A 15,893-nucleotide genomic window follows, 5' to 3' on the forward strand; every position below is an offset into this window, starting at 1 on the left:
CCCTTGGAACATGGACGCACCTCTGTGTCTTGCACTGCTCACTTTTTCAGGTGGTACTTTTTTCTTTTTGTTTATGCACATCACAAGCACTTCTCTCGTCTCTCCATGCTGCTCTACCTCACCAATGTGGTTCTTCACTGCCTTCCTCCGTGATGAGCCTGCCCTTGTGTGCTCCCCATGCCTGTGTTGCTTTCTCACCCGTGTGCTTCTCTCCACTCTCAGTTCCACGTTGTTGTCTCTCTCTTACCCGTCTGATTTTCTTCCATACTCTCATAGCCCCATGATGCTCTTTCTTTCGCCCGTTTGCTCCTTCCTCTGTGTTGTATACCCTACGTGGTGCTTCTGGCTCCACAGATTTCTTCAGCCCCCACTCCCCCGTGTTCCTTCTGCGCTCCCATCCATGTTGCTTCTACCATCTGCTTTGCACCTGTGTTTCTGCAACCCAGCCTATTTTGCTTCCCCCCCACCCACTTTCCCACAAAAAGAAAATGCATTCTTGCTAATCTGAGTTGGATCCGCAAATAAAGAGAAAAAAAGGCAGCTGCTTTATTTTATAGGCATAAGCATGAGTGGTGTGTCTGCCTACAGCTTTTTATTCTTATGTATTCTTGTTGCACAGTATAGGTCCCAAAGGAGAGATCTATTGGCCTTGCCAATGCTTGTTCTTTTCACCAGCTTTGTGCTGTCACCCTTTATATCTTCCTGGAATGTGATGACCAAAAAGTCACATTTTAAATGAAACAAGCTGGTGGGTGGTGCTTGTCCCACCTTAGTCTCACTTGTGAGTCTTGTTACTTGGAGGCAGAAGAGATTCCATCAATGTTTACAAGAGCAGCCAAAACACCGGCTCCTTCCCTTGTTTAACCATGCCAGAAGCACAGCTTGTGGTACCAGTAGTAGCTATGAATGTATCGAGACCTGTTTTGTGGAGTCATGACAAGGTGGGAAAGAAGCAAACTGAAGTAATGAAGTGGGATGTGATGGAAGTCCTCTCCTGACGGTCATAGGAGGACTCACAGTCTCAGTGACCATAGCCTCTTGGCCGCTCCAAGAATAATCATATTTATAAACATCTTCCCTAGAGATGGGCTCTATCTAGATCCAGACAATTTGGGATAGGAATATCACTTATGTTGCCAGCATTACATCTTGCACATTTTAGCAAACATTAAGAGGCATCTATGTGGGGACCACCAAACATGGCACCATTTTCAAGGCATGAGGGAGAAGTAAATGCAATATGGTAAAATAACATTATCACCCTTCACCCAACCTCTGGCACTGATGCCATTTTTGATGCTTCAGGGGGCATTGTGGTGCTCCCTTGCTTTTGGCTTCTTAGTCGGTTGCCTAGAAAACGTTTCCACTGAGCATTTTGTATTTGGCTTGGATGGATAGAAGGTATGTGCTCGGACGCTGATCCGAATCTCCAGGGCAGGTGAGAGCATAGGAAATTCCAATGAAATGTACTAATAACTGTGGAAGCAGGCTCATGGTTTGGAATTTCCGATTTATAGCTTAAGAAAGTAAAGTATTCCCTAAATGGATCCTTATTCTGTACTAGTGCCTGGCTAATGTATGTGTTTCAGATCTGATGCTGAGGAAGCCGAAGGTATAAGGTCTACACTGAAATTATTTTACGTGTTTTTCAGACACTGAGCATGCTTCATATATCTCACCGCTCCTGTTTCTCAGCAACAGCAAGTCGATCCGCATCTGGGTCATTCGCCAATATCACTCTAGCCCCCTCCTTATCAGCCAAAGCAAAAGACAATGTCTGCAAAACAATAAGAGATGCCCGTTTCACTGTAAATGAAAGCAACAACCAGGTTCTGAACATTCTTTAGTAAACCTTAGAAAACACCTTCCTTTCACCCACACTAGAAAAATGACCAACTGCAACATGTGCTACACTTTACCAAAAAGCAGTGCTTAATTTGTAAAATATTAAGTGCAGGTGCTCACATTTTTTGTTGGAGGCCACACCCACTTCCCCGGCTCCGCCCACTTCATCCACTGACTCCACTCACTTCCTTTATTGGCTCCACCCACATCCACAAGCCTCAACACATCACAGCCAGATCCCCACTTCTTGAGTTCTGCAAGAAGCTGAAGACCTGGCTCTTCATATAAGCACTTTCCTGTCATACTGCGCTCTGGTACTACACTTCAGAGGAACTTTGCTGCCAGTCATGGGGGCACTACTTGCATACTGGGCTGAAAGTGTACCCTTTTTCTTTTGGTTGGTTGTATATGCATGCATTTTTGTAGAGACAGTGGTCTGTCTGCTTCAACATGTGTTTTCTGTTAATATGCAAATCAATATTGTGTGCTTGCATGCATCTGTGCTTCCACAATTCAAAAGTCCAACCTATTGGTTTTGTTAGTGCTTATTTTGTTTTAATTGATACTAACAGAAGCCCAATTTCAAAGAGCAGTGAAACACTGTACAGAAAACACCTATTGTAGTTTTAGCTTCCCAAACAATAGAAATGTATGTGGCGCAGGAGAACCTGTTGGAAAGGAATCAGCCTGTAATCGGAGTAGTATTGCAATCATGGAGAATAAAATGGTTTGCTTACAATTGCAGAATGGAAAGGGGGGGCCCTCGGCCCCTCCGCCTGCATGGCAGTGCGGCGACCTCCCCCGGACTTCTCGGTGGTGGGGCGTGTTCACTGGGGGCGCGCCCTACCACCGATTGGCTACCTACGTGACCCGGATGACGTTAATCGACATCCGGGTCGGAGGGGAGGGGGGGGGGGGCCTCTGGGGGGTTAAAGCGGCGGGGAGCGCCCAGGTGACCCCCTTGTTCCCTGGACGCTCCCCCACATCGGACGTGCCCTGGCGCGCAGGGCGGTAAATTTTGTTCCTCGCGCCCCCCCCAGGAACGCACCCGGGCCAGCGGCGGCCCGTAACTTGTTTTCCTTTATTTTCCCGCTGCAGGTTACACGAGGAGGCGACATGCGGTTTCAGCGGAGGAGTCTACTGCGGCTGGAAATTTGTGCCGGAAGACCGAGGACCGACGAGGCGACCTGCGGTTCGTTGCCTTGGTTGGGGGCTAATCGGCAGAGTGGAGCGGGTCGGCGGTGACCAGTGCGGGAGCAGCGTAGGAGTCTACTGCGGGGCAGCTGGAAACGTGTAAGCGCAGGCCGGCTTAAGGAGAGTAGGTTGCTGTGGCAGGATGAGCTGTGTGTGTGGGGATCGGTGTGTAAAGCGCCCAATATCTATGTCTCCGTTACATACTGGTGAGCGTTCAGCCCTGCACACCCCCCCCCCTTTTTTCCCGCCCCCCCCCCTCTTCTAACCGAGCCTGTGTATTTAGGGTGCAAAGGGGAACCAGCGAAGCGAGGCTTGCCCTCGCCCTTTCGTTATTAACGAGGTACTACGGTATTTTGCAGCGGCAGGCGTCCCACGTCCTGTAATTTTTCGAGCAAATCACTGCACCACCCGTGCCTGAATGTGTATTGTAAATCCTGTGCTCCAATACCTCGGGGCGAGTTCGCGCTATATAAATATGCAACATTTTATAAATAGTTTGGTCAATTGTACAGGGTTAAGGGTGAGTTTGTATGACCTGCACTTCTCTCACCTTGAGGAGGGACCCTGTTATTTCGCTTGGTGTTTGATTTGACCCTATGCTTGGGTCGCGCAGAGTCAGAGTGTCATAAGTTGGCAAAATTTTGACCTGCGTTTTGGAAGCTAAGCTGAGGGGGTTTGTTTGACGGCGCAGTGGAGAGGTTTTCGTAGGTGAAGCAGACAGAGCAGTTTGCTCATTTGACTTGGCTGCACAAGGCTGAATAGAATAGTTTTTCCCTAATTTATATTGGGTATTGGGACTTGGCTCATCGTTTTGTTGGCCTACATGGAGGGATTACGGTGTTTTCGGTATTAATTAATCGTTTCAACGTTGGCTTGGCACGTCTTGTCCAATCGTGTGTTTTGGCCATGTTTGGTGAGTTGCCCGAGTAGAGAGATTAGGCATTTTTAGTTTACGGTTGTTCTGTGGCTTTGGCCATCTAGCAACGTTGTCGGTTAAACTATTCCTACTGTGATTTGAAAACAGACATGTGAGCCGGGTGTTTCGCACGCATACACACTGTCGTCTTTGTGACGCGCTGAGACTTTCCTTTCAGGTGTTTGTTTCCATGGGTCACGGGGAGCTGCTGTGGGATGCCTTGCAGCAGAGTCATGGCATGAGCCACTAGTGGCACGTCAATACTAGGTGCCTCCATCTTAACTTTTGTAACCGTGGAAGTGTCAAAAGGTTCTCAGATCCTTATGCGCTGAATGCATGTAACGTGTGGAGAAAATGGATTAAGAGGCGCTGCGCATCCATTCTATGACGACAGTTTACAGTGTTAAGCATTTTGTTTTTATTGTGAAGTCAGCTTTCTAGTGCGCAAGATGTGCACGCTTGGTATTTATTTTGTGCATATACTGGAATGGAGCAATACATCTGACATTCCTATAGTCCTTGCATTTCAGGGTCTCCTAGAAAGGGTTAGAACACAGTGATTTAACGGTGTGCGCTAGTGTATTAGAGAGAATTTTGAGGCCAACGCGGTAGGCAGCTGGAGCGTGGGTTGTTCAGTGGTAAAGTCACTGTCCCATTGATTCTGGTTCAGGTAGTTTTCTTCGCATGTCCTGGAGCAGCAATGTAAGGCTGGTATTTAATTTCATGATGGTAAAATTGGTGCTTCGTGTTTGCCATCCGTGTTGGTGTCGGGGTTACGAGGCTAAGTGGGTCATGGGGACAATATCACATACAGAAAATGTGCCGAGGGTTTTTTCGAACTTCACCTTAGCGTAGCGCAGCTCGCCGTGTGTGGGCCACCATTTAAACTGCATGGCAAGGTGGCAACAATAATAGGCTATGCCCTGCAAAGGCAACAGAGCATGCACTAGGCGACAAAGCCCCGTATATATGAATTGCGTCCGGAAAGGGGAGAGGAGGGGGTGTGAGGGCTAGAGTTGCCGAGTTTGGGGGTTTTCAAATCAGGGATCGCGCCTCGGGGTTGCGTACATAACTTGTGCGTATGGACAAATCTCCCCACGCGTAACGGGGGCTCTTGCATTACGAGAGTTCGTGAATGAGTCCTTGTGTAATGTAACGGGTGCTCATGTAAAGCTTCCCAATACCTGCGGGGCAATTGTGCGCTTTAACACATTTGAACTTGAATCCTATCCTTCCATGCCTTACACAAGTTCGCATAGGCTGGAGAAACGGTCAGGGGTTATGTTCCCTTGCGGAGCACAATTATGTCAGTCGGATGTTGAAGTGCTGTCGTGCTAACAACCCGCCTTTTGTACATCAACTGTTGCAGAGTGTACCATGTTGTGCTATGTTAGGCAACAGGCGCTAGCATAGGCGGTCTTCATTTAAAGCGTGGGCGATGCTCCTCGAGTATTGCTCATGCTGGCACTCTCCTTTGGGTGAGTCCGATGTTAACACAAGGGATGCGGCCAGTGCTATACAGGGCACTCCCAAGTGTAGTCCCTGTGGTAGGGCAGGTGTTGTGCGGCTAAGGGCCTTTACATTTAATGTCCGATTTCTATAGGGGACGTTTTCTGAGTCCGACTAACAATTGCGGGCGATGCCCGTGGCGTAGGTTCCTGGATTGTGTAGGTCTCACCTACAGGTGAGCACAGTTGAGGAAGGCGGCTGCTGTTGACCGCCGTTTGTTGGTTTACAACATCACCAGGCTTCGGGTCACTGGGGAACACATATGGGTGATATATGCTAGTCAGTAATCAGTCAGCATTTGCTTTTGGGGGCTAATCCAGGCAGTTTGGAGATTCTTTAGATGGCGGGAGCCAATGCCTTGGCCTGCAGGTCAAATCCATTAGGTAACATTGTAATAAGCAGCGTTAAGGGGATTAGCTATAGATAAGGAAAAATAAAGTGGGCAGGAATAGGAAATGTAGAATAGGAGTCGGTGTTTTGTTCCTGCAAAGCGGGTCAATATTGCTTAGGACGGCGTCCTAGGGGGGAGGTACCAGGTCTATTGAGGAATATCGTTAAGAATACAAGAGGTGTGGGCCATGGCATGTAAGCCAAGTACACATGATGGGCCCGTACCACCAGCATTGCCACCCGCCGGGGTGGCCCACCTTTTTGTTAACACGGTGTGTCAGACATATCATTGTAGGATCTGCTCAAAACAGTTGGTAATTTGCCAGGCTGGAGCAAGCCTTCGCTCCGTTACATATGAAGTACCTTTATGGTAGGTTACTGGGTTGCACAGTGTGTTACAATTTTTTAGTTGGCAAGCGAGGCTCAGCGTGTTACCTAATGTCTTGTCTTTAAAATGATTATGGGGTGGGGCCCATTAGGCACTGGCTGGGGGTCAGGGTCATTTAGGTGAATTTGAACAGGTATAGGCCTTGTCGTCACATCGGCAAGGGTATCCATATGTGCAGTGGGGGGGTGCGTAGGAAGGTGGGGCAAGGAAGCCCTAGGCGCTATGTGCAGGGGAAGTAGCTGCAGGAGGGCGTTCAGTCACACGGCGCCTTTGCGCCGGTCCAATTATACATGTAGGGACTGGGGTCCGATGTCTGCTCAGTGTCTGTACACTAGTATCCAGGGAGCACATTGGTGCACAATGATGTATGGTATCACACGGGATTTCTGCATTTATGGGGCTTGTGTACTTCTTATTGTACGTCGTATGGCAGCACAGGATACCGTCGCTCCCCCAGTACGTTACACGGCGTCATTATATGCCTGGGGTGTGTCATGTTGTATTTATGCACCATTGCCCAGCCACTCCCACAGTGTAATGTAAGTGTGGGTCACGTATTTTTGGCACGTTTAAAGCCTGTGGGGAGTAGGGGAAAAAGGGGGGAGAGTACAGTCTCGCGGAATAGCAAGGCAGTCAAAACATCGTTGTTGGGCACCTCTCGGTGTAAGGCACTAATCATTTGTCTTTGATTTTCGTTTGTTTACCTGGATCAACGCCTGGTGCCTGGAAGCGCTACGTGCCGCTATGACTGCAAAAGTGGACAATCAAGGGGACCGGTGGATCCGGAATGTGAGGGGCAAGCGGCGCCGTCAAGTTGGATGGGTGATCAACCCAGTGGTCAAGTGGTGCCAGCCTGGATGGTGCTTCATAACGGACTGTATAGCTGTCATGCGTTTGTGGTTACCATTAGTGGTAAGTCGGCAGTACGTCTGCCTGGCAGGTTATACCTGCAGATCTGCTGATGCATTCTAGTGAGAGGGTATGGTTGTCACCATTTAATCTTGCCACACGAGTTCTGACGGCAGGGCGCCGCTCTGTAAGTATATACCTTTACCAATGGAAAAAAAAAAAAAAAAAAAAAACACGAGTATCAGGGGCAGAGGTGACACAACTCCTGTGTCATGGAACGGTTAACTGCCATTACGGCGCATGCACGCGGGCGCCTATCGATGCGGACATGGAGTAGAGTCTGGATGCTCCGTGTAGGGGGATAGGCAGGCACGGGGCCTATCCCAGAACCTTGGGCTTGGATGCATCTGTGCTTCCACAATTCAAAAGTCCAACCTATTGGTTTTGTTAGTGCTTATTTTGTTTTAATTGATACTAACAGAAGCCCAATTTCAAAGAGCAGTGAAACACTGTACAGAAAACACCTATTGTAGTTTTAGCTTCCCAAACAATAGAAATGTATGTGGCGCAGGAGAACCTGTTGGAAAGGAATCAGCCTGTAATCGGAGTAGTATTGCAATCATGGAGAATAAAATGATTTGCTTACAATTGCAGAATGTGTTGTGCATGAGACAGGATTAGAACAGAGCAGTGCTGGACTGCTGGTACACGGCAGCCGAGGGTAAGAGGGAGATGGGAGGGGGTTTAATGGGGGTGTCAAACGGCACCTTCGGCAAGTAAAAAATATGAATTAAAACAGCTTAATATGAATCACTGAAAACAAGAGGGATGTTGTGTGCAGGACTTTTACTGAGACAGCTACGTGCACTCATTTTAAGATTGGTGGCTTGGGCCCCGCGTCACCCATGGTAAAAGCCGGCCCAGAAAAAAGAACTTATTCATGTATTGCTTCACAGCTACACCATAAACTTTAACACTTACTTAGTGTCTTTGCGCTTAAAATAATCAGGACACATTGAGAAAGATCCCAACATGGAGGCTGAGGCCAGAAAAACAAAAAACAAACAAGCACCCACACACACACAGGAAGCCTCCAGCTGGAACGGCGTTATAACTGAAATGAAAAACAAGTTTTCGGCTCATTGGCCACCCCGAGCTCTTCACTGGCTTCTCATTATTAGTTTGCGTGCACACCCACACCTTCAGGGCAGGTCCAAAAGGTATCCCCCCGCCGATTTCCATACAGCCTTGCAGCAAGTTATGAGCTACTGTGAAACGTGCATTTAACTTTATTGCTTTCCCATGCCCCTGAATTTAAATACACACGTCATTTAACATTATTCAAACTGCAGCCCAACTCTTTTCCTTACTTTGTTACCGTACTCCAAGGTATGCTCTGGAGCCATATGATGCCTGTTAATGGGAAAGTGAAACATCGTCACTTGTAATAAATTACTGCTTTCACTAATGTCGCGCTACATTTAAGTGTCGCATAACAGAGTGGCAGTTCCCACCTTTGAAAAACATCTCGGCATTTGCAGAGTACTCACAGTGCAAGGAGGCAGCAAAAATCACACCAGCCTCAGCAACTTTATGCCTCTTCCCTCTCACCCACCATTCAAAACATTCCAACGAAACGGAGAAATCATTTCCTCTCTCCTTCTCTAGTAACCTCGGCCCGAACAAGCACATTGTCCAAACAGCAGAACATCTCTTGACCCTTCGGTTCAACTGCAACTCAACTTCCGCTTCCGACCAAGGCACAGACAATATAGCGGGATGTAGGAAACAGAAAACGGACCATAAAAACAGCAACGCGGTTGCCAACAAGCATTGGCAATCTCAACCAGTGTCCCGGAGAAATAGACTCGGCCCTGAGAAATAAGTGCCGGTGCTGAGCACTGGAAAGCACTGGCACAAATTAAGCACTGCCAAAAAGCTACCTAACTCCAATGTGCAGCTTTTAAGAATAACTCACATTTGTACAAATTGTATATGTAGAAAAGTGCCCCTTTTTGACATGGTCACCCCCACGTTTTGCCTGGTATATGATGTGATTAAGGTTGAAAGTGCACTGGGTTCCTACTAACCAGGCCCCGAGTGCCAGAGCTCTTTCCCAAAACTTTACAATTGTTCCCTCAATTGGCAAAATCATTGGTACGCTCTGTAAGTCCCTATCAAATGGTAGCCTGGTACCTAGGTTCCGAGGAACTAAAGAGAGCACCTAAGGGCTGAAGCACTTATTGTGCCTCCCTAAGGGAGGCCTCACCAAGCACATGCAAGACTGCCATTGCAGGTTGCGTGTCTCGGTACAGACAAAAGTGAAAACACAACATGTCACACATCCCGGTGTGCCATGAACCCAACACTGCATGTAATATCTGTAAGTCACCCCTACAGCAGGTCTGACAGCCCTAAGGCAGGGTGCAGAATATTACAAGAAAGGGCATGCCAGCATGAGCAGATGTGCCCCTGTGCTGGTCAGGCCTATTACGGACAGTACAAGTGACCAGGGAAGCCATCTGAAGACATGTGCTGGACACTGGTGAAAACGAGTTCTGCAGCTACATGATGGCTTCATGGAAAATAGGGATATTCAGTATTAAACATCTTGTATTGGTAAACCCACACTGATGCCAGTGTTGGATTTACCAATACATGCACCCAGAGAGCACCTTAGAGCTGTCCCCTAAAAACCTATCAGCCTCTGGTGTGCTTGCTGGCTGGTTTCTGCCAGCCTGCCACCCGAGACACCATTCTGACCTCCTAGAGGGAGAGCCTTTGCTCTCAGGAGACCCAGAGCAAAGCCCTGTCCGGGAAGAGGGTGTAACACACCCTCCCACAGGATGACCTGCTGATCAGCCTCCTTGGACCAGCGAGTTTCAAAGAAGATGCTGCGTTTGGAATGTGAATCTGGCACCCACTCACAGGAGAGGAAGCCATCCCCCTATCCAGAGCCCCCTTGTCACCTGGACAAGTGGGAAAATTAACTAGTCAGATAGGCATGCCACCTCCAGGCTAGTACCACCCCTAAGGTGGGCTACTGTGAGGTGGATATGATTTTTCAGAAAAAGTCATCTTTGTGATGGCACACTTAGGAATTCTGGGACAGGGTTATTCCCATTTCCCACAGGAAGTGGTCATATAGGGGGTATAGTGACCTGGCACTAGAGAAGCAGATCCCGATGACCTAAGAAGAGAGAGGACACTGAAGAGCCGCAAAAGCAGAGAGGAGGCAGCTTACCTGGTACCAACCCTGCCAGCCTGTCTGCATCCTTCGTCAAAAACAGTGCCAAAGTCAACTTAACCTGTAGCTGTTGACTTCAGAAACTTGGGAGGACTGCCTACCTATGAAAAAGACTCAAGCCCTCCCGGGAACAGCAGACCTATTTGGATAAGTCCAAAGGGGAATACTCTGAGGCCTCTGGAACCGCCAAAACTTGACACCGATGTCACCAATGCACCCATCGTCTCTGAACCAAGTTGAAGTGGGCAACCATAGTCAACAAGGTCCCCCAGCCCTCCAAAGCTCGAGTCCATCATGGCTTCACCCCTCCTGGATTCCCAGATGTCACCTGCAGCCTCTGCACACAGGCCCCCTCCACCGAGACTGCTCCGGTAAGGAAAAACCTGATGCCTTCAGAACTTATCTGCACCCTTCGCCCCTGGGCCTTGGAGAAGAGGACCAAAGGTGTCCCCCCACTCCCGAGTATGCAAGGTCTGATTCCACTTGCTGGTTCTGCCCGACTAGCTTCCTAGTCAGAGCCTGCAGCCTATTTTTACAGTGACCGATCTCCATTAAAACGCACTGGGCTCCCGCCGCGGATTTGCACCGTGCCGCCCTTGTGCCACTGGTGGTGTATTGTTGGTGCTGCCTTTGACCTTGCCCACCACTCACCTTAACTCCTGGAGACTTGTCTTGTAAGTCAATGTATTTGTCCATGTTTGCAGAACTTGTTCTTCCTTCCTTAGGATAACATTGCAGAACTCAGAAATTGCACTGTGTCCGCTTTTTAAAGTGAAAAGAATTTATATTTAAAAATGTACTTACATGAACGATTTTTCTCTGATGCCTAAACATATATAAAGGTACTTGGTATTTTTAGGTCTCGCCTGCGAACGCAGCGCGGAGCGCTGCTTTCGGCGAGATCTATTGTTGCTGACTTGCCTCGGAAGGGGGACAGGAGATGTGCACGCGCAGGCTCTTAGCGGATTTGAATTGGTGTACGCGCTTACAGCCACGCGGCGTGCACATCTCCTGTCCCCCTTCCGACCACATGTCAGCCCACGCAGCGCGAAGCGCTGCTGTCGCCAAGGACGCTGTGCCTCGATCAGGCACCAACAATAGCCCACACGGAACCCCCCAGCCCTTCTTCACTCACCGGGCTGCTCTTCTGGGGGGGGACTCCTCCTCGCGGCTGCAGCACTTCTCTTGCGGGGCTTCCCTGCACTCCCGGGAGCCCCATGCTGCCATGGGCAGCCTCGTCCGCCGCAGTCTTCACCCGGGCCCCCTCCTGGGACCCGGGGCTTCGCTCCACTCCGGTCGCCACCGCGGGGCTCTCCCTTCAGCATGGGAGCCCCGCGTTAGCATGGTACGCCGTCTCTCTTCCTGCCGGAGCAGGCCCCGCCCACGTCCCGGGCAAGGGCGGCTGACTTCCGGCTTGTTTGTTATTATTGTTGTGGTTAATCCGCTTCGGGAGCAGCTGTCAGGAGGAGGAAGAGGGCTCGGTCTCCCACTCTGAGGTGCTTTATTTAATCTTTTTCCAGTCAGGCTCCTTTATTGCTTCTCACGTTTTAGTTTTGCTGCCTGGCTCAGAACTCTGACGGTGTGGCCACTGTTTGGTTACATACAGTTTGCCTTCTGCAGTCGCCTTATCCGAAGATGCTTTGTTTTCATGTAGGTCACGCCTCATTTTTATTCACTATTTAGGCCAATACATACGCACTTGGTGTATCAGATCTCTCTGATCAAAATGTAGGTGATTGCGGCATTAGGAAAGCTCCTTTAAATGTCCATGCCCGGTCACTTGGTTAAACTTGGATTAATGCATTTGATGACTGTCTCCATGAATCTAGAACCATATCTTTTTCATTTATACCGATTTTGCTTTTAGTCGTTATGTAGCAGTGTGCTGTAAACAATACACGTTGGTGTTATCTGAATTAAATGTTTGATTAATTTAATGTACACTACACCGTTTATCGACCGCCGCATTGAAGACTCGATTTGGCCTTGCTGTGTTTGACTGCTGTGTGTACAGGTTGCACATTCGTCTGAGATGCCTGTGCTTAATTCTGGTTGTGACAGCAAATGCTTGTGTATTTTTAAAATAGAAAATCAACTTCCTGGTGCATGCCTGGCTTGCAGTATTGTTTTTTGTAGCAAAAAAAATATTTTGCAATGTTTTCAAATTCAGATCTGTGACGTGGAGCCAAAGGCATTTTATTACTTAATTCATAGAATGCACTTACTCAAAAGCAAAGAAACCGCTTTGAAGCGCCACAACACCATGTCCTAGCATGTTTTGCATATTGTTTGCTCTTTTTTTATGTTCATGCCCAGTGAAGCATTTTCATATAGTTAAACAAAAACTGTGTACTTAAACACCAAGCCAAACAAATCGTTTCTTAAATTGTGGCACCAACCACAAACGGGTTGCTATGCAATTTTCTCTACTCACATGGCAATGACGCCCCCCCCCCCCCCACACACACGTGTGGTTCTTTTCAGGAGTGGGTATCTGCTCATCACTCAGCTGTATCCCTATACAAAGACTAGGTGCATGGAAAGAGCACATGTCCTGAGCCTAAATCTACCTCCAACTTCGGATAGTCTGGGATCCTTTAAGCCTTTGAAGATTAACGTGTTTATTTATATGTTTTGTAAAGTACTTGTAGCCCTTTTTGGACAGATATCAAGGTGTGGTAAATCAATATAGATTAGGCCTTTGAATGTCACTCATGTCTGCTTGAGGGTTAAAGGCTCATTCTGTTTTGTTACCTTTGATGTATGTGTTTATTCTTTCTAAATTCAAACTTGGAGGAGGAGTGTAGACAAATTGTATGGTATATTTGAGGCACATAAGATCTGCGCTACAGAGAAGTTGGGAAGAAGCTCACTGGGGATGGTGAAGCAGCTGTAGCCAATATGGATCAGACAATTAACCAACTGCACTTGCTGTCAAATTGTTTGCCGCTCCAAAAATTAATTAAAAAAAATATGCTGTCTTTTATAGAAGCCAAAACAATTATTAATATAATGTAAAATACATCTATATGTTCAACAAGAGGACCTGTCTGTGTTATTAGTCTTTTCATAGTTTAGAACTAAATACTGATTTAAATGCTATTGATATGGCTTACTTGAGCAATACTGAGTTGTGATGCTACTGTTGCTCGAGTTAGAAATCCCTTTAAAAGCAGAAGACTAGAGGTTTTTGGCAAAACAGGAACAATTTGTTTATTTAAACGTTACGGCCAGGAGAACAGTTGGTGTCTGATGACTGCTCAATTTATATTCTGTTGGCATCCGTCTTAAATACAATTTTCAGCAGGTTGTAAAGGGTTCTGGTGTACCATATATGGTGAGGAATGTTGGTTGCTGACCGTGGGACCTGGGGGGTCTTCTTTTAAACAGTTTTCTGTGATACCCCTCGTCAGACTGCCCAGCCCCAAGGGCGTGGCCAGCGAACCCCGCCCTGGGGGATCAGCAGCAGAGTGGGGCCCTATGAGGTCACCCTTGATGACAAACTTGGTGCAGACCCCTGATTGACATAGCTCTAAGCAGCTCTGAGTTTTTAGTTGCATGTAAAAAATGTTAACTCCCTTGGCTGTCTATAAGTCCTTTTTAGGTCTCGCCTGGCTATCGCGTAAGTGATCGCACAGCGACACTTGTGTAGGGGCTTCAGAAAATGCTCCCAAAGACTTTCCAGGCGGATAGGGTGGCGGTTATGCGCACAACCACGCGCATTCCATTTGCCACCAGCTACTTCCTGCGCGTACGCCGCCTCACGCATTCAGAGAGATTTAGTAAGGGGCACAAGACCTTAGGAATGCGGTTTATGGCCAGTGCATGTGAGGCATTCAAGCGCGAAGCTGACATCTGGCATCGGACTTGAAAGCAGCAGACTGCTTTCGCCAGCGCACTTCCTGTATCCCCTCTTACAACAATTAACTTTCGTTATAACTCACACTCCATATGCTCGTTCCCTTCCACCCTTCCTTTGATGTCCGCTTTTCTTGTTGTTTACAAACCACGCCGCACACTGCTGCACGCCGCACACTGCTGCACGCAATGCAATAGGTCTCGCATTTACGCGAGTTTAAGCTATTGCGTCATAAATAACAATGTCTTGTATTTATGTTTTCAAAACAAATACCAAAATAAAAGGCATAGCCATTTACAATGCCAATAGCTCAAACTTGCGTAACTGCGAGACCTATTGCATTGCAAATGCTTGTTATAAATTGGTGTGGATCTCCTTCTTGAGTAGAATACGTAATTTATTAATCATTGTGTGCATTGCAAATGACTTGCAGTCCTCTGTGTTAAGCCTATGGCTGCTCGACCACACTACTCCCTAACGGAGCACTTTGGGATTGCATAGCAAGCCCCTGTCCACTCATAAGGGATCCCTTGGACTCTTTACACAGTATATCACATTTCTTATATATCACATAAAAGACCAGCTTCCTATAGTATATTTTTCATAACATTTGTATTTTTTTCCCCCAGGGATTTCTGTTCATGCCTTCTAGTTTTTCCACCAGCGCCTCCACTTATAAATAGTAAAAGAGCAATGCAATGTTCCCCAGAAATAGTATCAAGAGAGCAGCCGACAGGAGTAAAACATTGCTACTTTGTCAAGCCCTTGAATTGTAGCTGCTCTTTCGATCTCAAAAAGGGTCATTCCTCATTTGGCAGTCCCCTTGGAACACAGACAAATTAGCATTAAATGTACAAGGTTCGAAGATATCCTCAAAGGAGACGGCTACTGAAAGGATTATGCACGAACTGAGGCCTCCTGGAGCGAAGGATATCCCCAAAACTGCAAGCAGCTAATTTGATTACATTCAACATTTGCAGCACTGAGTTGAAATCTCGGCTATAAACACAGGCATTGAAAAGGAATGTCCACTTTCTAACTCTTTTTTTACATGCCCAGAGGCAGGCCTGCCTCCTCAGAGAAACCCCGCAACTATCACCCCGTGATCACCACTGACAAACACAAGGTCATGCCTAGCCAGGGCAATGTTGAACACTGACATTCAAATGTACGGAGCTCTGTATATTTCTCTTGACCAGGTTTTCTGGTTTAGCTAAAAGCAGTAGTTATTTTGTATATATGGTGTGGAAGTAGTAGGACAAGCGGCATGCAAAGTTAACGCACATTTTCTCTAAACTACTGAATATGTCAACCCCCTCAGCATTAAATACAGGATAGTGGAGTTATTGGCCAGCAAAGATGGCCAAGGAGTGGCTCCAGGTATTACAGCAAAATATTTAAATTGTATGAATGTTGTAACTACTGGGATACCCATACCTGTAGGTATTGGCTTACGTACGAAGCTACCTCTAAGTGCTACAAACTTGTAGGATGACCTCCCAAAAAGTGATGTAATTCTTAGATGTTGGGTGTTTGTACAGATATATCATAGAGATGCTAAACCTAAATTCAAATTGCAATGACATTATTACAAAGGAAGTTCCAGGAAAGCTTTGGTCTCAAAGAAGACCACTGCTTTCTACAGGAATTCTTAATAGCTAGAGGACTAGACAAGTCCTCATGCTACAGTAGATGG

At 47.3% G+C, this 15,893-nt stretch overlaps 1 protein-coding gene across 1 annotated transcript in view; it reads right to left on the reverse strand.

Moving 5' to 3' along the window:
• PGM2 (phosphoglucomutase 2) overlaps positions 1–15,893 on the reverse strand; it is a 292,737-nt gene that overhangs the window by 94,868 nt on the left and 181,976 nt on the right. The window contains exon 8 of the mRNA XM_085642287.1: positions 1,680–1,777. Coding sequence (XP_085498413.1) covers positions 1,680–1,777 — 98 coding nt within the window. The remainder of the gene's footprint in view (positions 1–1,679; positions 1,778–15,893) is intronic.

Source organism: Triturus cristatus, chromosome 2_2 (assembly GCF_964204655.1).
Source record: "Triturus cristatus chromosome 2_2, aTriCri1.1, whole genome shotgun sequence".
In the NCBI taxonomy this organism is placed as follows: Eukaryota; Metazoa; Chordata; class Amphibia; order Caudata; family Salamandridae; genus Triturus; species Triturus cristatus.